This window comes from Bos indicus, chromosome 24, assembly GCF_029378745.1.
Source record: "Bos indicus isolate NIAB-ARS_2022 breed Sahiwal x Tharparkar chromosome 24, NIAB-ARS_B.indTharparkar_mat_pri_1.0, whole genome shotgun sequence".
In the NCBI taxonomy this organism is placed as follows: domain Eukaryota; kingdom Metazoa; phylum Chordata; class Mammalia; order Artiodactyla; family Bovidae; genus Bos; species Bos indicus.
Genome location: NC_091783.1, coordinates 5,526,693 through 5,549,218, shown reverse-complemented (window position 1 = coordinate 5,549,218; position 22,526 = coordinate 5,526,693). Strand labels below are relative to the sequence as shown.

Below are 22,526 nucleotides of genomic sequence, written 5' to 3'. Positions count from 1 at the left end.
AGAGTTTATATACATACTAGGCCAATTAATTAAATGACAAACTGTTCAACTTCAATAAACCAGCAACTCTAAATCTAACAAATCAGTAAAGCCTTATTGTAACTATATTCTACTTCTAAAGGATGACAATAAAGGGAGAATAAGCAAATAATCAACACACTAAACCAGTGATTGCTACTGGTACAAAATTCTCATCCCAGTATTTCTTAAGACACATCCATAATAGCATGAATAGAGTTGTCCTAAACAAGTGTTTCCAAAACAGAGATCTGAGTCTGAATCTGGACGACAATGCTACACACCAGAAATACATGACTTTGTGAGCCCTGGACAATTTCTTTCATAGAGTTTAAGTTAAAAAGCAAGCAAACTGCAGATACTGACAATAAGGGCATAAGTTAATTAATCCATAGCTTGCTTACAACGTTTCAATCCATTTTTTAGAGGTAGATTTACCCTAGAGTCTCTTGTCCAGATTATTCAAGGATCTCTTCAGCATTCTTTCCATATGATTGTGACCCTGAAAGTTACATTAAACAGAGGAAGACACGCTACATTTCAAAACAAAAATAAAATGATTGCTTATGATTGCATTCGGAAATATACTAGCATGTCTGGTTGGTTCAAAGCAATGCAATGCTGGAGACACTTTTCAAGTTGTCTGTCAAACCTGCATTTCACCTTGAGACTGACCTTGGATCGCGGGGGTGCTCGGATGTACCACTTGCAATCAACAGCCTCGCTAGCAGAAGCTTTGCCTTCCTTCATAATTTGTATAGACTCCACAATGCCTTCAGGGCCGCCCATCTCAAACTCACACACTAAATAACGAGATGCCAGACAAACATACAAAAATGGAACTTGAGTAATAAACCAAAAGTATAGATCACAGCAGAAAACAAAGGTCTCTGAACAGTATTAAATATCTGTTTTACCAACCTGGTAATGGTTTCAAAACTCCAAGGTCCTTAAAGTCAGGATCTTAAAAATTGAGAAAAAGACAATTAGTCTTATTCTGTATTTATGACTTACAATGATACTGAGTAAGATATCATTGAATCATTCAGGAATCTCCCTTATAAACCTATTAAGGAAAATTAAATGGTTAAATAAAAACCATATAATAATGTTAAGACTATAATGTTAATTTATATAATATTATTACTACAGGATTTTTATCAAAGAGCCACTTTAAAAAACCTTCCAATGTCATTCCTTCATCTAATAATCAAGTAAAAATCTTACTCATTGTCTTTATAATCAGACAACAGGTTTTTTTTTTTTTTTTTTTTTTGTAAAATGAATCCATAGTTGGGGCCTCCCAGTGGTACAGTGGTAAAGAATCCGCCTGCCAATGCAGGAGAGGCAGGAGACATGGGTTCGAGCCCTAGGTTGGATGATCCCCTGGAGGAGGAAATGAAACCCACTCCAGTATTCTTGTCTGGAGAATCCCCATGGACAGAGGAGCCTGGCAGGCTACAGTGCATGGGGGTCACAAAAGAGTCTGACACCACTGAGCAACTAACCAACAGCAAAATCCATAGGTAAGTCAAGGTTTGGGTAAACGTCCACCTATTCTAGATACAATTATTTTGTGTGATTTCAAAGAGTCTTTAAATTGTTGAAACAGAATTGAAAGTGGAACACCATAAACCATAAAGTCCCTCTCTCCGCCGACTGCGCTACACTGCTCCTTTGGTGGTGGTGTTTTGGCTGGGCTGTGCACCCTGTGAGATCTTACTTCTCCGACCGGGGATTGAACCCAGACCCTCAGAAGTAAAAGTGAGGATTCCTAACCACTGGACCACCAGGGAATTCCCCATCCTGTTTTCCTCAAATCTTCTTCCCCAACTCTTCATCCCATGCTAGTTTTCAAAGAGCTCCTCAGGATTCTGTCTACTCAACATCCAGTCCCTTCCCAGTCTTCTCAGTCTCCCCCAGTCCAGGGGTCTGTCCTTCTCTGCTCATTTAGGTGTTTTCCTGCTCAGTCACACAGTTGTATTTGACTCTTTGTGACCCCATGGACTGCAGCCCCCCAGGCTCCTTTTTCCATGGGATTCTCCAGGTAAGAATACTGAAGTGGGGTACCATTGCCTTCTCCAGGGGATCATCCTGACCCAGGTATTGAACTTGAGTCTCCTGCCGTGGCAGGTGGACTCTTTCCCACCTGGGAAGCCCCATATGTGCTTTCAGGGAAGCCTGATTTACCATGAGCCTCTGCAGCATCTTAATTGTTATAAACCAAAAGTGGTAGTCTCGTTTCCATCTCCTGGAATTGATTCCGAAGTGAGTATGCAGCCAGGATAACATACCACTGAACCTATTGGAGGGCTTCTGAGAACGTTTCACTTGATAATATATAGAGACAAGGCGTATAGTTTTCCCAGCTCAGGTTGTCGGCATGTTGATGTTGGCCCCTTTGGGATCATGTGTGGTGGGCAACTTATGATGTTGGCAGAGGCTAAAGAAAGAAAATGCTGAATCTTTTGATGAGCAGAGACTTCCCAGGTGTCTTAGTGGTAAAAAAAAAAAATCTGCCTGCATTGCAAGAGATGAGGGTTAGATCCCTGGGTCAGGAAGATCCTCTGGAGAAGGAAACAGCAACCTACTCCAGTATTCTTGACTGGAGAATTCCATGGACAGAGGACTCGGGCGGGCTATAGTCTATGGGGTCACAAAAGAGTCGGAAACGACTTAGTGACTAAACAACCGCAACAAATGATGAGCAGAATGGAACCATGGAGAACTGTGAGTCCTTAAGGATATCACTGGGCATTGTATTCACTTTGTCTGGACTTGCAACTCTCTGAGCTTCTTGCTTTTTGAAACAATACACGTCCCTATAGTCTCGGTTACTTTGAATTGATTTTCTCTTATTTATGGGCAAAGGCATCAAAGGCTATGATTTATCTTGGAGACACATGGTATTCAATTTAAAAGATGATTGTGAAATTTAATTTGTCTTTGCTACTATGGTATTAGTGATAAATCAAAAGTCGTACGAAGTTAGAAATGTTTTGTAAGACACCACTTAATAATGGTCTGGGGCTGAAGTATTGAAGGCTAGCACTCTTTCTGGATAGAATTAGGTCTGGATATTAAGACCATGTGTGCGTGTATGTCCATGTGTATCTGAGAATGCCTCTTAGCGCATCTCTGTATGTGAACGCACGAGCCCATAACTGCAGACTGATGTCACTAGTTCTACAAAGTAAAGGAAATATTTAATTTTTTGTGGGTTTTTTAACTAGTAAATTGCACTGATCTGTTGAAGCTGAAAGGACTGTAGGATTGTTCCCCCTACAATTTAGACGCGTCCTCTGTCCTCTTCTTAGACTCACTTTATTGCAGGACACTGTTAGAATAACAATACATTTAGAATCAACAAAGAAATTATTTTGCATAAGTATTTTGAAAACAGTTCTTTTACCTTTTTAGAAAAGAAAACAGAAATACCTGTATGGAATTTCCATTAAAGAAAGAGAAATGAGGACAAAGAGTTTATTTGGATCGGTCTCCTCCTAGCAGAGACTTTTTTCCCTTCATCTAAGTCAATGGGTATTTGATCATTTTTTCAAGAAATGCGTATGTTAATACCTACTGTATACAAGAAAAGAATTATTTTGTAGAGAATTATGCAAACTGCCTGTCATCATTTAGCAGTTTTATTGGTACTGAAAAGCTCCAGCCATTAAGCTTGCCTACTTCAGTTATTTTTGTTGTTGTTCGGTTGTGTCCGATTCTTTGAGACGCCATGTACTGCAGCTTGCCCAGTTCCCCTGTCCTTCACTATCTCCCACAGCTTGCTCAAACTCATGTCTGTTGAGTCGGTGATGCGCTATAACCATCTCATCCTCAGTTATCTGGACTCTTTATTATTCATTACATTCTTTTTTACTATTTTGCATAATACTTAACAATGGTCATTAGTGCTACTCACTATCTCCTTTTTGATGAGAATGTTTCATTCTCTTGCAGAGCTGTTCCTGTGATTCCTGTGAGAATGTAGTTGGTATTCTATTCTCTAGTTTGAAGGCTAACATTTGTCATTTTTATAACTCATGCCAGACAACGTTGAGAGAAATTCCAGTTCTGAGAATTGAAAAAATGTATTTTTGTCATTGTATTAATGGTGAGAGCACTGATTGCTTAAAAAAAATTCTTTGGGGAAAATAATCATTTGTGAATTAGACACCAGTAATATGACCAGCACATTAATACATGGCCCCTGTGAGCTGCAGAAACAAAGAAAAAATAAACAACACAGTGATTTGTAAAAACAGCCAACACCGAATTTAAGGATATTGAGATTGATTTATTGCTTCAGGTTGTCCAGGGCAATGACATAAATTATTATGCAGAAGCACAGTGACCTTGGACTTAGAGCTCCCCAAGTCTATGCCCCACTAAACAATCTGAATCAACTTTTAAAAACACAAATCAAATCATGATACACACCTGGCTTCCCACTGCCCTAAGGTTAAAGCCACAACTCTCTGTAATGGAACACAACATCCTGGTTGTTCTTTTCCCAGACCACCTGCCCAGCACACCCCAGGCTGCTAACCTCACACTCTCCTCTCAAAACACATGGACGCTTTCTGTTTCTCCAGCACCCTAGGCTGTTCTCATGCTCAGCACTTTGAACTTGCTCTTTTCTAGGTCTGCAATCTCTCTCCCGAAGGGCTCTTGCACCCATGAATCTTTCTTATTCTTCAGTTCTTGGCTCAAATATCTTTGAGGAAAGACCTTTCTGAATGACCCCCTCTAAGGCAGCATTGACTCCCACTTTCTTTTGTTCATTTTTTAAATATAAAAACTCATTATTATTTCATATTTATTATCTTTTTATTGACCACCTACTCCCACTAGACTATAAAAAAGTACACCAGTATGTATTCTTCCTCCCTTTATCCATGACCCAAGACACTGCTTGGACATAATAGGTACACAATAAATGTTACTGAATATAACATATGTCTTAGTGTTTGCGTATAAAAATAATTGCACATCAGTCAACAATACAAGATATTCAAGTTATATGTATAACTTGTATGAGTTATATGAACTGATATAACTTGATTATCTTATATTGTTGACTGATTTGCAATGCTTTATATCAACACTTTTCCAATCCAGAGGCACTTATAGGAAATCATTAATGTTGTATTTAAGTGTACTTAGGTGTTGTATTTAAGACTGACCTCCTATTTAATGAACCACATCTTTTTTCTTCCTGGGCACACAGCTGACTATGTTTCCAGGCTTCCTTGCAACTCTGGGTACCATGTCCAGTGAAATATGGGCAAAACAGTAATGTTTACTTGAAGGCTGAACTCACAAGTATTTCTTGAAAACATTATCCACTCCCTTTCTCTCTCCCGGGGTCAACATCAGAAGGCAGACCTCGAAGATGTAGAACTCCAGCTCCAGTTCCGAAATGGAAGTGGAGCACAGCCTTTTCCTGATGAGGCTACATGAGCAAGAAGTAAATTTCAATTACTGAAATTACTGAGGTTTTAGGATTTTGTTGTTATTATCACAAATTATTCTCCTAACCCAACACTGTTCAAGTTATGGTCAGGGGCCTCTAGGGTTCAGGAGACTCTTTCATGATATCCAATGGCTAACCTGTTTCACAGTCCTACTAAAATGTTGTCTTTTGCTATCCTCATTTCTCAAGAATGTAGGGCAGAGTTTTTCAGATCCTACATGACACGTGATAACATCACAAGTGTGGTTAAAGAAGCATTCGCTCATGTTTTCAAGAGCAGTCTCAGGCAGTGAGTTTAGGGTAGAGATGACATACAGTTTCAGAGATGAGCCCACTTTATTCTCAATGATTTAATAGGGCACTGACCTGTTATCTTTAATTTCCCCTGCCATAATCTCTATAACTCCATTTTTGTCCAATACATTCTAATTTAGAAATCTTGAACTTTGTCTTGAGTCCACACGGAAGCACAGCTAGAATTAGTACGTTTTTCCTGTCCTATTTTATAAATACACAAACACATACACACATATATATAGATAGATAGATAGATAAAGTATAAGCATTATGAAATTTAACAGTATTTCCTCTGAAATGAAACAAATGTATTTATAATATATTTTTCTTACTGTGAAGGATGGACATTTTGTCAGAGATGGAGGAGACTAAAACTCACTTCCTCCATCACCATTACAATGTCTGCATCTAAAGTTTGAGAAAAGAATGAAACTCATATTTCAAAGAGGTTTCTTATTTATGGAAAGGAGAAATGTACTCCAAATAAAATGAAAAAGCTTTACATAAGAAATGAAAAGATGGGGAAAAAAAAAACTATCTTTCCTTCAGCTTTATTGATGTTAATAATTTGCCCTATTGTGATTTAGGAGAAATATATTTTATAGTAGTTTTATTGTGACAGTTTGATTGCAGCATTATTTTGAGACAGTTAATAGTTTGGGAAGTCTTGAATATTTTAAACATAAACATAATACGCTCTTTAAAAGCTAAAATTCTCTTTTAGAGAGAGTATTGTGTCTGCTTCTCCAACCAGTGTGAGAACTTACCTTTTAAGATGCTTTGTTGTCTTTTGCATTTCTAGTTTGAAAGCTGTAACAGATAATTTTTCGATTTTAAAGAGTTCATCACATTTACAGTTGAAAAATTCAGTTCTTTTTCTTTAGTGATTGACCTCAAAATTATGCCACAATTGAACTAATGCAGTAATACCATTCAAAAATGTCCAGTTGCATAACACACAGTCAGTTAAATTTTAACATCTATGAAGCCTGGGGAAGTACAGATTTCATTATACTTTCATTTCTTATTTAGAGTTTAGTTCATTTTCTTTGAAGGAGATCTTTCACTTCCATGAGTCAGAGAACTCTGTTATTTCAATTTCTTTTTCAGCATCGTTAGGTGTTAAAACATGCACTTAGGTTAAGAAAGCAAGTTTCCTAATTTTACAAAAGTCTACAATGCCTCTTTAAATATAGTAAAATACACATATTTTAATTTTATGGTGAAATAATGTATGTTAATAATTGTATATGAGATAATATTATATAATTGCATAGTTATTACATATTACTTTTTATTTGGGAAAATTTTGAATAAACAAAAAATAATATTGCAAAACCAAAAAAGCAAAAATTCATTTCACTTTTCAAACTAAAAATAACAGTCACTGAAATATCTTACAAAGCAAGTTATTGTGTTGACTAGAGAAGCACACACAGACCAGAAAAACTAATCAAGCAATGCTTTCATCAGCTGACACTGTTGAATGTCTACTGGCTGAAGAGTATTTTTTTAAAAAGCAACAAAACCCAAGACACTGCCGCTTTCCAACTATACAGAAACTTGCAGATGTAAAATTTTAGCTTTAAACAAGAAGACAGTTAACATTTTTTCTACGGAACCTTACTTTTTTCTAACAGATAGACAGATGTATAGACATGGCTGAGCTTGCTTATTTTTCTCAAAGTCATCATAGATCTTCGTTTATATGAACGCTTGGCAACAAACACAAGTAGTATTGAAATATTCAAATTGTTGGATAGCTTCTAAATCTTAGGACTTCCACTGAAACATCTGTGTTGACAGTTGCACTGATGGTGCAAAAAGTAATAAGTGAATAAAACTGCTGAATCAGGACAATGGCACCAAACCTTAGCTGTTAGGTTCCGTTACATAATTCATGCCCGTGCATTCCTGACAGTACAAAAGCCTCTTGCTTTAGAATCTCCTTGATGAGGCATTCAAAATTACTAATTTTTCAAAATGTAAAATTTTGATTACATATCTTTTCTGCAGAAAGAACAGAGTAAATATGCTGACTTTTCAAGGAAAACAAACTGAAAATATTTGCTGCCAACGAAGAAATTCAAGCGAACTGAAACATATCCATCAGTGTGTATTTGATAGATCCTCAGTACCGAAGTAATTTTTCAGTGTGACTGTTGTTTATGTGAAAAGTGTGACTTTCGATATTGAGTAATGAAATATGTTCATATTTGGAAGATCTGCTTAACAGTGATCCAATAACCATTATTTAGTGATTTTGGTGTTAAATAATTATGCATGGGTAAAAGAGGCATTTGAAGAGGAAAATACATTAACAGATGTTAATGAAACAGAATATGAACACTGACACAGTTTCCCATTCCCCATTGCAACTAAGCTTTGAGAAACTATCACTTTATGAAGTTTGGGCTAGTATCCATGTGAAAAGGCTGTGAAACACTCTTCCCTTTTCCCTCTACATTTCTCTGTGAGGCTGAATTTTCTTCATATACTTCCATCATAAGAGCACATTAGAAATTTGTAATACAGAAGCAGATCTGAGAAATCTAGCTATGTCCTATTAAGCCAGACAAAATTGTGAAACAATGTAATCCCCCTAATTATTATTATTTTAATATTCATTAATGGATATGTTAATATTAATCAATGTTTTAAAATATGCTTTTATGTTAACACGTAATTGGTTTTCAGTGTGATTTTTCTATGAATTAATAGTTATTTAAAATTTCATGAGTTTAAATGTCTAATATGACAAATACTGAATGATATAGCTTATAAGCTGAAGCACTTTGAGGTCTTCAGTATTTGTTAAAAGATAAGCCTTTTGAGACCAAAATATTTCAGAACTTCTGCCTTAACCAACTCCATCTTTGAATTATGGGGAAATGTCTAATCCAAACAAAACTTCTTATGGCAAGTTATTAAATTCAGGACTGTGCAATTCATTATTTTACATACCAAGGAAATTTCCACAATGTTAGCAATATTACAGCATTGTTGTTAGAGATTCTTTACCATCTGAGCCACCAGGGAAGCCCCAGCTAGTAGTTGGACTTTCAGTAAACTATTGTTTATCTGACTAAATTATGACTAAATCAAAATCAGAAGCATCTTCATTTTATAAATGAAAAAAAAAAAAATAGAGCTTCGACAACTTTAGAAAAATAAACTAGTTCTGACCCAAAGGCTAAACCTAAAACTTTGCACAAATCACTGAATAGTTCGGAAGCATATTTTTCTTAACTAACATCAAGATGTTGTTGGTTTAGGCTTTTAAAAGTACAAGTGAGCCATTATACCATAGAGCACAGCAGTGTTTCTAGAAGAACATTTATGGGAAAATGTAATTGCTTGACATGGCCATGTAAAACCCCCTGATTACAGAAATCAACTTTGATACTGTAGTATGTTTGCAGTGCACAGCTCAACCAGAGAAAGCTAATTGGTATTTTCGTCAAATTTTCACCATCTCGCACAGCCTGAATTATGTCATGAGCTCCATAATGTCTCCACCTCTCATCTCTACTTACTTTTGAAAATCTGTAATGTCTGTATCTTTATTAAATCAGCCTTTGCCTCGAAACTAACTGCCCACGTCAATAAGCACTTTCCTGTCTTTTTCACCTGCCTGCAGCCCATCGGTGTTCAGCTTTGTTTCCTACTCAAGATTGAAAAGTACTGTTTGTGGTTTTGGAAATCGGTTAACTGAATTTAGGATGCCATTTTAAAAACTGACTGCAAAAACACTCGGCAGCACAGTACTAAGATAGCTTGCATCATCATAGTGTATAGTGTTCTAATAATCGGATTTCTCTTTTCTCCAGAAGCAACATCAACCCAGTATAAAATGCACAGTGTAATATGCATTTAAGCCTCTTCTAAAGGTTTACTGTTATCTATGACAACAGTGGCTTCACTATGAGTTTGCCTTCATAAGGGAAACGTGAATATGAATGTCAAAGTGTTAGTCACTCAGTTGTGTCCCACTATTTGTGACCCCATGGACTGTAGCCCGCAGTGCAGAGTTTACATATCATGATTTCTTCTTTCTAGATTAACATAAAATTTATGCATATATGAATTTTAGAAATAAAAACATACAAGAATTTTTGGAAGGAAGTTTGCAAGTCCTGTAAAATATTATTGATATTTGCATGGTTTTTATAGATGTATTACTTCCTTATTTATTTATCTGTAAATATTTTCTGTGTCCTCATGATGCTCATATTCTTAATTTTAAATATACTGAGAGAATATATTCTTCCTTATAAAATGAATGCACAGATGCTGGATTTTGCTTGTGTTCACATGAAGTAGGCTTTTGCAATGTTTGTTTTTGATAGTCACAAGGCAATAGTAATATTCCAGGCAGAAAATATGCATTTCTCTATAGAATAGAGACAAACCTTGAGGAAAGAAGAGAAGAAGAAATCATCAGAAGGTTAAAAGAATAACAAAGACAATTAAAAGAAATAAACTAGCTTGTCCAAAACCAGAGTTTGGTATTTGAATCAGATATTATAGAACGTATTAAATTTTCTGTCCAAGGGAAACCAGGAAAGCTCTTGATTGATTATTGGCAAACCACTCCCCTGCCAACAGTTTCTCTCAGAATTCCCTCATTCACTCATCCAGTAAGTAGATGATCATGGAATCAAGCCAGACCCTGTGGGGCTCCTGGGCACAAAAGGCTTCCTGTGTCCCCCATTTCTGGATTACCGGAAACAGTCTTCATTTAGCCTCCAGGACCCTCCCTGAGTTGTAACGACCAAGTCCAGATAACTGCAAAGTAGGCGATGGGGGAGACGCAGAGGTAATGCACAGTAGTGCAGGCCTGGCCCAGAGTCCTGGTTTCCCCTCAAGGGATACACATCACGGTGCTGTTTGTTAGTCCATAGCTCTTTGCCATCCCATGGACTGTAGCCCACCAGGCCCCTCTGTCCACAGGATTCTCCAGGTGAGAATACTGACGTGGGTTGCCATTTCCTTCTCCAGGGGATCTTCCTGACCCAGGGGTCAAACCTGAGTCTCCTGCATCAGCAGGTAGATTCTTTACTGCTGAGCCACCGGGGAAGCCCATACAGCACAGTATCTTTGACCTGTTTTTCAGATACTGAAACCCCCACCAGGTGAGAGAGGTTAACAGTATGCTGCCCACAAACACATAGACCCCAGACCCATTGGAACCACAAGGCCGATGACTGACTCCACATTAGTTCACCACCAACCAATCAGGAGCATGTCCACGAGCTGATCAAGCCTTCTTTGGACCACTAATACAAAACAACTCACTACCACCTCCAGGTTGGGACACACAGTTTTGAGGACGTCAGCCCACTGCAGCCCCCTTCACCCAGCAAAGCAACAAAGCTAATCTTTTCTACGTGATCCAGAACTCTGTCTCCTAGAATTAATTCAGTGTCGGGGCACAGAGGCTGGATTTGGCTTCTTAAGTAGGTCCTAAATCACATGAAACCACAAATAACTGAATCCATCTTCTGAACCATCTTTTTCCACTAGAACTGGTTTAGTAGGACATTTCTTGCTGGCACAACTGTGCTGTCAGCACTGTCAGTGATTAAAATACCTCCAATGCCCTCCTCTCTTCATCCATTACTTCTCATCGCTCCCTTCCCGGTACCCATTCATGTCTTTTGACATGCATAGTGAGTATTGTTTAGTAATCAGGAGGAAGATTGGAAGGTTGACCATAGGAGAGTTTAGAGTAAATATTTTGGCAGATAGTGTGGAGGCCTATTTCAAGGTCCCAGGTGTACAGCCTTGTACCAAGGTCAGAGGGAAAAATTTCTGGGATTAACCAAGCCCAAAAGGCTTCTCAGGTGGTGCCAGTGGTAAAGAACCCACCTGCCAATGCAGAAGACTAAGAGACACAGGTTCGATCCCTGGACTAGAAAGATCCCCTGGAGAAGGGCATGGCAACTTGCTCCAGTGTTCTTGTCTGGAGAATCCCATGGACAGAGGAGCCTGGCGGGCTATAGTCCAAGGGGTCGCACAGAGTTAGACGTAACTGAAGCGACTTAGCACACACATATAGCAACTGTTACCATGAGTCTCCTGATCTTAAACAGCCAGTTCCCTGGCCCCATATTTGGTAAAATACTCATTTTATTACCTGTTCTATAGCATCCTCGGAGAAAGCAATGGCACCCCACTCCAGTACTCTTGCCTGGAAAATCCCATGGATGGAGGAGCCTGGTAGGCTGCAGTCCATGGGGTCGCTAAGAGTTGGACACGACTGAGCAACTTCACTTTCACTTTTCACTTTCATGCATTGGAGAAGGAAATGGCAACCCACTCCAGTGTTCTTGCCTGGAGAATCCCAAGGACGGGGGAGCCTGGTGGGCTGCCATCTCTGGGGTCACACAGAGTCGGACACGACTGAAGCGACTTAGCAGCAGCAGCTATAGCATCCTAACCAGTCACCTAAAGCCACTCTTCCAGTGGGGATTTTCTCTGTCTTCAGGTTATAAACATTGGCTGTGCTTAGTCCCTCAGTCGTGTCTGACTCTTTGCGACCCTGTGGACTGTAGCCTGCCAAGCTCCTCTGTCCATGGGATTCTCCAGGCAAGAATAATGGAGTGGGTTGTCATGCCCTCCTCCAGGGGAATCTTTCCAACCCAGCAATTGAACCCAGGTCTTCCGCATTGCAGGCAGATTCTTTACCATCTGAGTCACCAGGGAAGCCCAAGAATACTGGAGCAGGTAGCCTATCCCTTCTCCAGGGGATCTTTCTGATCCAGGAATGGAATGGAGGTCTCCTGCATCGCAGGTGGATTCTTACCAGCTGAGCCACCAGGGAAGCCTAGAACCATTGGCTACTAGTCCACGAAAGGGGTTGACTCTCTCTTGAGCCAGCCCACTGTTCTAACAGCATCTCTGATTCTAATAAACTCTATACTCCTCTCATTCAGCCTCATGTCTGGAAATCCTTTTACAGCCAGTGAGCAGACCATGGCAGGTAGTTGAGACTGGATCTGAGGTTTTATGCCTAGACGAGTCAGAACAGGAAATGACTTCCTGAGAGCAACTGAGAGTCTGGGGATAACTAATTGCTTTGGAATCTGCCCGGCGTGTGTGTACATGGCTACAGAGGAATAGAATCCTCCTGGCTCTGAACATGGCAGGAACCGAAAGCAGGGGTGGCTCCACAAGTTGTGTGTGTGTGGAAGCGGGGTGGTGAGGAATGGCTCATCCTCACATCAGCATCTTTCATCCCATTTAGGTCACTTCACGCTAAATAAATCACATCACTGACAACTAATAAAATGACATATTTTATTAAAATGCTATGTCTTTCATTTCATTTAAAAATATAAATGCAAGTATCCTGAAGAAGCCTTATAAGTCATAGCTGATGCAAAGAGCTGATTCACTGGAAAAGACCCTGATGATTGAGGGCAGGAGGAGAAGGGGGTGACGGAGGATGAGATGGTTGGATGGCATCATCAACTCAATAGACATGAGTTTCAGCAAACTCCAGGAGATAGTGAAGGACAGGGAAGTCTGGCGTGCTGCAGTCTGTGGGGTCACGAAGAGTCAGACACGACTTAGTGATTGAACAACAACAATAATAGCAAAGTTGTAAAGCCAAGCAAATTTAGCTTCAATGCAAGATTGTTTTTTTTTTTTAAGGCAAGATTTTTTTGAACTTCCTGTCAATTTGACGAGCTTAGCCCCTTCTAAATAGAACTGGAACAGCCTCTAATTGGAAACGTGGGGCATGTTCTCTGTTGGTACCCTTGGCAAGGACACTGGAGTGTGTATGCCAGGCACTAGCAGTGCACATGGGCAAAGAGAGCCACAACGGGACCAGAAAAAAGAGCAAATTCAACAAGCCAAGCTCTGGCACTAGCAATTGATTTGTGTGGAAGCATGCAGGACGCTCCTGCTGAAAAATCCTCCTGAAGTCCATGGAATGGCTTCCCAGTCTAGACCAGACTTTGTTCTGTCTTTATATGTAAATGTGATCTTACTTTTAAGTCACAATTCCCACCCCCTTTCACCAAGGACAGAATCTTTGAGTTCTAGCTAGACTTCTGCTCTTTAAATCCCCAAACTTGGCCATGAGCAGCCCTTTATCACAGCCACAAGCAATGCATGGAGATGTGGAAGGATTGAGATTAGAAGAGCAAAATGATTTGCCAGTTAAATAGTGTTAATAACAATAATAAATGAAAAAATGACAATGTATTCAATTAAACAAAATGGACCTGAAAGAAAAGCCAAAATATATCATCAAAAAGTGAATTAAATATTAATTTCATCAAGAAGAATCCACCAGAAAGCTTTAATGATGTTGAACTTGTATTACGTAACAACAATAAGGCTTCTTTCTAAAAGATTAGGATAAAAATATCAGCTGGGCTTGGTACAAAGCAGACTTGCCAATATCAACTATTGATAGATCATAGATAGGATACATATTTCCTGATGTATAAAGTGACACCTAAAAACAAATTATATCCATGTAAAATTTAGAATTTTCACTCTTGGGTGAAAAATGGATGAAAAATACCTGAAATATTATTTTATATACCTAAAATATTATTTGTGGTTTTAAAATTACAAATTAAATACAATTGCTGTAGCCTCATTATCTTCTTCACACTGCAATTATTTCTACTAGAAAGCCTTCAATTGGGGGAAGTGCATCTCACTTCCTCAAATGCCTGAGATGAGTTGGAGAATTCCTGCATAAAAGTCATAACATAATTCTTACAAATGTTTATAAATATCCAAATGTAAGCTAGATACCTGGTAAATTTCCAGATATCCATTTTTCCCTTAGTGTATAACAACATAGACTAGGTACAGAAGGACCTTTTATGTCATTTAGCCCAAAAATTATATCCAAATTTTAGAGTAAAACAGAGCTAATCTAAATATGTATGAAGCCATGTAAGAAAGCACTGTATCTAACATCACAATTGGCAATTTCAGAGGTCTTCTCCTAGGTTTATGAAACTATCTGAAAACGGAAAGATCATCACTTTTTTGTATTCTCCACTAGTGAGTAATCTTTATCCATTTTAAATCTAGGGGAATTAAATAATTACAAAAAAATTTATCATCTTTCCATTTCCATTTTTGACAGCGATTTCCATCCCCCTCTCCTCAGGTCCCCCAGATCACAGTGATTCTGCAGGTTCGAATGAGTGTATAAGACAGTATTTTTCATGACTGTTTCACTTGAGAATACAGGTGATTGGAATTGGGAACCTAGTTTTGAACAACATGTTAGCCATATCAGACCAGAGCTCCCAAAACCCATCCAACTCTGCAAAAGAGTTAACTCTCAAAAGTGTTACCTCCATCCTGGGGAGAATGATTGATGCCAGAGCATCCATTTGATCCCCAAATCTATCATTTCCTAAAGATTAAAAAAATCAAGCTAATTTTCAACCTACATCAAACACAATTTGAAATGTTCATTGGAATATGTCTTAGAATTTTAAATAGCACTATACTGACATTTCTTTCCACTGCATTTAAAAAAATACTTGTGTAACTCTGAAAACACTATTGCATTACAAAAACTCTGAAATTGTTCATTTGCCCTTAGACAGCACTAGTTTAAGACCCAGTTATTTATTGAGACATTTGTTAAATCTGCATTCCCTTTGCTTATTTTTCTGTCTTTCAAATATAACTGCATTTCAGGTTATTTCTTTAAGAGGTGTAAAAATAATCCATAGTTTCCCCAAAGTAATGGTCTATAGCAGTATAAATCAACATCATAAATTTTAGGTTGGAAGGAGAAAATGAGGTCCCTCCTGTTTAGTCAGAGAGTAAGACTGATGAGATCCCATTAATTTTATTCCCTTAGACTTTTCATTTTATCAATCATTAGCCTTCTCGCGATTCCCTGAGCTGAAAACTTCAAAAACAAAATTAACTTTGCACCGTTCTTTCATCAGCAAGATACCAAGAGCTTTCAATTATTTTTGTAAAACCTCTCACTACCAACCTCCTTTTCCAGTCTGCAAAGATCTTAGTCCCACCTTCTCACCTTAGGGCATCAGAATTCTAACCAATCTCTTTGCCTTCGTCCCCCATTTCTTCAGTACTTTGTATATAATGTTTTAGCTGAATTGACATAAAAAGCAAAACTAAGTCCTCCCATATGCGGTCAAATGATTTTTGAAAAGGGTTCCAAAACATTCAATGGCAAAAGGACCTTCTTTTCAACAAATGATGCTGGGAAAATTGTGACACTTTTCATTCCAACAATGTATATATTCTTCTAACAAATCTTAGCTTATTTATATATTTGATACTATGTTCTTTACAGAAAATTATGAACTTCTAAAAAACTGTATAATTGCTGAAATTTTGACAACTGATTAACACTTCACAATTAAGTAATGCTATGATTACAAACATATTTAACATCAATATAGGGTTTATTTCAAAATGAGATATTTTCATAACATTCCTAAGTTCTGTTCTGACAATAAAGCCTTTAATTAATCTTAAGTCTTCCAACACTAAAATATATAAATCTGAATTTTAAAAGACTTGAAATATTAAAAACATTAAGACTTTTGATATAATTCTAGTTTCACTTCTTAATTTGCCTATCTTAAAATTTATTTTCTCAAATATTGAAATTCCTTATTATCAACTATCATGAAACTTTCCTCACAAGGAAACAAACAATAATAATATTAAGCATGAAAAATAATGTTAAATGTAGAGAAATTTCAAAATAAAATATGTTAGAAATAAAAAAGTTTATTTTTAATTGATGTATTTGTACAACATAGTGATTCAACATTTTATTGATTATACTCCATTTAAAGTTATTACAAGATAATGGCTATATTTCCCTATGCTGCACAATATATCCTCGTTGCTAATTTATCTCTTAATCTTATACCCCTATCTTGCCCCCCTACTTTTTCTTTAAATACATAAAATTAATTCTGAATTATACTTGATATGAAAAGACTGTCATTTCAGGATATTAAATTTATATATTATTAATATATCAGGACTTAATTTTTTCAGTTAATTATATTTAATGAAACCATTTCCAGAATCTATTTCAAAATGTACTTATTGGCATGAGATGCATACTATAAAAACTAAAACATATAGACAACATTATTCTGGCACTAGAAAAAATAAAATGGTTCTGTTTCTGCTTCTGTACTAGAAGGAAGTGAAGAATATGTTTTACATTAAAGCTAGATAAGTGAGAAAATTCAAATTTCTAAACTACTCCAAAAAATTCAGAAAAGTCTTTGACATATGGACAGTCCATTGATGTTCATTTAGTCTATATATAGACAATGAGAGACAGATAAATGATTTTTTACTTTTTACATTTCAGGAAAGACTGACAAAAAATGTGTGAGAAATAGATTGTATAAGCTCCTATTTCTAAAGTTTCAACTCATCACAATTTACCTCCATGTAGAGCAGTTAAACATCAAGATTAATGTGTTGGAACCATCCAGACTGGAAGGCAGAATCAAGGACAGATTATGCTGGTTGCAGTATCCTTTGCCATCTTTACCTAACCAGGCAATAGAACTCTGTCCCTCTTCCACCAGCCCACTTGCTCGTATTGGTGGTACCATTTGTTCAGCAGACATCTGCTCTCCTTGGGAAACACACAGGATGATGCAACAATTAATTGTCAACTTGACTGGGCCCTGGGGTGCCCAGATATTTGGCCAAACATTGTTCTCTGTATGTCTGTATGGGTGTTTCTGAATGACATTAACCTTTTAATTGGTAGACAGTAAAGAAGGTTGCCCTCCTTAGCATAAGGTAGGCAATGTGAGCTCATTCATGTCCAATTCTTTGTGACTCCATGGACCATATAGCCTGCTAGGCTCCTCTGTCCATAGGATGTTCCAGGCAAGAATCCTGGAATGGGTTGTCATTCCCTTCTCTAGGGGATCTTTCCCACCCAGGGATCACACCCACGTCTTCTGTGTCTCCTGTGTTGGCAGGCAGTCTGCCACTGAGCCAACCTGGAAGCCCCCTCCTTAATGTGGATGGACCTCATCCATGAAATAGTTGAAGACTGGAATAGAACAACAATGGAGCTGGAGTAAAAGGAAAGACCTCCAGCCTGCCTGCTTGAATAAGATCAGATTTTTCTGCCTTTGGACTCAAACTGAAATCTGGGTCTGGAGCTTTTCCACTGATACTGCTCAGTTCAGTTCAGTTCAGTTCAGTCGCTCAGTCGGGTCTGACTCTTTGCGACACCATGAACCGCAGCACGCCAGGCCTCCCTGTTCATTATCAACTCCCAGAGTTTACCCAAACTCATGTCCATTGAGTCAGTGATGCCATCCAACCATCCCATCCATCGTCCCCTTCTCCTCCTGCCTTCAATCTTTCCCAGCACCAGGGTCTTTTCCAATGAGTCAGCTCTTCGCATCAGGTGGCCAAAATATTGGAGTTTCAGCTTCAACATCAGTCTTTCTGATGAACACTCAGGATTGATCTCCTTTAGGATGGACTGGTTGGGTCTCCTTGCAGTCCAAGGGACTCTCAAGAGTCTTCTCCAACACCACAGTTCAAAAGCATCAATTCTTCGGCACTCAGCTTTCTTTACAGTCCAACTCTCACATCCATATGTGACCACTGGAAAAACCATGGCTTTGACTAGATGGACCTTTGTTGGCAAAGTAACGTCTCTGCTTTTGAATATGCTGTCTAGGTTGGTCATAACTTTCCTTCCAAGGAGCAAGCATCTTTTAATTTCATGGCTGCAGTCACCATCTGCAGTGATTTTAGAGCCCCCCAAAATAAAGTCTGACACTGTTTCCACTGTTTCCCCATCTATTTGCCATGAAGTGATGGGACTGGATGCCATGATCTTAGTTTTCCAAATGTTGAGCTGTAAGCCAACTTTTTCACTCCTTTCATTTTCATTAAGAGGCTCTTTAATTCTTCTTCACTTTCTGCCATAAGGGTGGTGTCATCTGCATATCTGAGGTTATTGATATTTCTCCCGGCAATCTTGATTCCAGCTTGTGATTCATCCAGCGCAGCATTTCTCATGATGTACTCTGCATATAAGTTAAACCGTATTGGCTGTCCTAGTTCTCAGACTTTTGGATTTGAACTGGAAGTAAACCATCTGCTTTCTTTGGTCCCCACCTATTGATGTTTGTATTTCTAAGCCTTCATAATCATGGAGCCAATTCCACTTAATAAATCTCATATTTATGATTGATATAATTGATTCCCTACATAATTGATTCCATTTCTCTGAAGAACCCTGATCAATACAGATGACACACAGGCCCCCATTTCTCTCCTGCCCACCTCTTGCCCAGAAACAGCCCTAAAACTGGCTAGCACCCTGCTTATTATCGATGCCTTAGTGCCTATAGTTTGATTCTCGGAGCTGAGCTTTCTTGCCCTTTCTGACCTCTACTTTATATAAATAAATAAAATTATGTGAATTATCTCATAAGAATCATGAAACATTTAGCGAATCCTCACAATTTGCAGACACTTTAATGCTGGTGACTTCATTAATCCTCAAAGTTAATTGTACAGGGGACAGTGATCAAGACCATCCCCAAGAAAAAGAAATGCAAAAAGGCAAAATGGTTGTCTGAGGATGCCTTACAAATAGCTCAGAAAAGAAGAGAAGCTAAAGGCAAAGGAGAAAAGATATACCCATCTGAATGCAGAGTTCCAAGGAATAGCAAGGTGAGATAAGAAAGCCTTCCTCAGGGTTCAATGCAAAGAAATAGAGGAAAACAATAGAATGGGAAAGACTAGAGATCTCTTCAAGAAAATTAGAGATACCAAGGGAACATATCTTGCAAAGATGGGCACAATAAAGGACAGAAATGGTATGGATCTAAAAGAAGCAGAAGATATTAAGAAGAGGTGGCAAGAATGCACAGAAGAACTGTACAAAAAAGGTCTTCATGACCCAGATAACCAGGATGGTGTGATCATTCACCTAGAGCCAGACATCATGGAATGTGAAGTCAAATGGGCCTTAGGAAGCACCCCTACGAACAAACCTAGTGGAGGTGACGAAATTCCAGTTGAGCTATTTCAAATCCTAACAGATGACGCTGTGAAAGTGCTGTACTCAATATGCCAGCATATTTGGAAAACTCAGCAGTGGTCACAGGACTGGAAAAGTGGCTACAGGATTGGAAAAGACTCGGATGCTCTGCAGTTTTTATTCCAAACCCAAACAAAGGCAATGCCAAAGAACTAATGCACAACTGCATTCAACTCACACATGAACAGAGTAAAGCTCAAAATTCTCCAAGCCAGGCTTTAACAGTATGTGAACAATGAACTTACAGATGTTCAAGTTGGATTTAAAAAGGCAGAAGAACCAGAGATCAAATTGCCAACATCTGTTGGATCATTAAAAAAGCAAGAGAATTCCAGAAAAGCATCTACTTCTGCTTTATTGACTATACCAAAGCCTTTGACTATGTGGATAACAAAAAAATTGGAAAATTTTGAAAGAGATGGAAATACCAGACCACCTTACCTGCCTCCTGAGAAATCTGTATGCACGTCAAGAAGCAACAGTTAGAACTGGACATGGAACAACAGACTGGTTCCAAATCAGGAAAGGAGTACGTCAAGGCTGTATATTGTCACCCTGCTTATTTAATTTCTATGCAGAGTACATCATGAGAAATGTCAGGCTGGATAAAGCACAAGCTGGAATCAAGATTGCTTGAAGAAATATCAATAACCTCAGATATGCAGATGATACCACACTTATGGCAGAAAGTGAAGAAGAACTAAACAGCCTCTTGAAGAAAGTGAAAGAGGAGACTGAAAAAGCTGGCTTAATACTCCAACATTCAAAAAACAAAGATCACAGCATCCAATCCTATCACTTCATGGCAAATAGATGGGGAAACAATGGAAACAGTGAGAGACTTTATTTTTGGGGGTGCTCCAAAATCACTGCAGATGGTGACTGCAGCCATGAAACCAAAAGATGCTTGCTCCTTGGAAGAAAACCTATGACCAACCTAAGCAGCATATTAAAAAGCAGAGACATTACTTTGCTGACAAGTCTAGTCAAACTATGGCTTGCTGTCTAGTAAAACTATGCCATCTAGTCAAAGCTATGGTTTTTCCAGTAGTCATGTATGGATGTGAGATTTGGACTATAAAGAATGTTGAGTGCAGAAAAATTGATACTTTTCAACTGTGGTGTTGGAGAAGACTCTTGAGAGTCCCTTGGAGTGCAAGGAGATCTAACAAGTCAGTCCTAAAGGAAATCAGTCCTTTGAATATTCATTGGAAGGACTGATGCTGAAGATCAATCTTCAATACTTTGCCCACCTGATGTGAAGAACTGACTCGTTAAAAAATACCCTGATGCTGGGAAAGACTGAAGGCAGGAGAAGGGGACTACAGAGAATGAGATGGTTGGATGGCATCACCGACTCGATGAACCTGAGTTTGAGCACGCTCTAGGACTTGGTGATGGACAGGGAAGCCTGGCGTGCTACAGTCCATGGGGTCACAAAGAGTCATACACACCTGAGCGACTGAACTGACCTGAATGAATTCTCACAGTAACATCTATCTCTCAAGGTGGTTATCATCCCAATTTTTAAAGCTGAAGGAAGTACAACTTCAGGTGACTAAGAAAAATGGTGAAGATTGTGCTTCAAACAAGTGGAAAAAGTGGAATTTAAATGCAGGTAATCTTGCTCTAGAGGCCATACTCTTATCTGCTACATGACTAAAGTGTCATTCTATGATTTAAAGGAGCTGCAAGGGGAAAGGCGTGAGGCTGTCATGACACAGTGTGCTCACGGTCACCCGGGTTACATGTTGACCTTCACCTGCTGGTTTCCTGTTAGTCTTCTAGGTTGTCCCAATGTGCTCTCAACAGAAGAGGAGAGAAGCTGAAGACCTGCTGGACTCTGATGAGTGGAGGGTGTTCCCTAGACACCTCTGTGCCCATGTGTGTGCTCAGTCATATCTAACTCTTTGCAAGCCCGTGGACTATAGCCCACCAGGCGCCTCTGTCCTTGGAATTCCCAGGCAAGAGTACTGGAGTGAGTTGCTATTTCCTCTTCCAGGTGATCTTCCTGACCTAGGGATCGAACCTGTCTGTGACCACAGTTTTCCTAATACCAGATTCAGCGGGAAATAGCCTGTGAGGAGAATAGCAGAGGTCTTGTAGCATCTCTGACCCCTCACAGATAGAGGGGGATCTGTGTGTGACTCACAGGTACAGAGAGGATGTTAGAAGTCATGTGGGAGCTTGACTGGGATTCCAGTCTCCCGAGGCTGGAGGAGGTGGGGAGAGGTGGCACCAGAGAGACAACTGATCATCAAACAGGCAGGCGGACCGTTCAAGAGAGTCAACTCACATGGGCTCATGATGCCAGGAAGCTACTGATGGACCAATGCCCCCATAGACAGTGGACACTGGGCACAACCCAAGCCACAGATCAGACTGCAAGTGTAGTAGCTACCGTTTCCTGATACCATCAACGAAAGATAATGAGGAACGCTGCCCTACTCTTGTGTCCCATGGCAGGACTTGGGAAGTAGAGCAGAGAACAGAGCCATTTGCAGAGGAGGCGTCAAAAGAATTGAGAGGAATTTTGACTATGACTAAAAAGAAAAAGAAAATGTACTGCATAAGATGAAGTTGTTTACTGCTAAGCAAATCTGCGAGCTCAGAGTCAAGAACATAATTTTGGTGATGAAACAGAGTGACACTTTT

General features: G+C 38.8%; 1 protein-coding gene across 4 annotated transcripts in view; it reads right to left on the bottom strand.

Annotated features, from left to right (window-relative positions):
• Positions 1-22,526, bottom strand: part of NETO1 (neuropilin and tolloid like 1) — a 108,551-nt gene that overhangs the window by 50,291 nt on the left and 35,734 nt on the right. For 3 of the 4 annotated variants that reach the window (XM_070778655.1, XM_070778656.1, XM_070778657.1), the window contains exons 5-6: positions 940-981; positions 694-860 (exon numbers count right to left, since the gene is read on the bottom strand). In XM_070778655.1, the coding sequence (XP_070634756.1) occupies positions 694-860; positions 940-981 (209 nt within the window). The remainder of the gene's footprint in view (positions 1-693; positions 861-939; positions 982-22,526) is intronic. The other variant, XM_019987005.2, reaches the window with a different exon arrangement.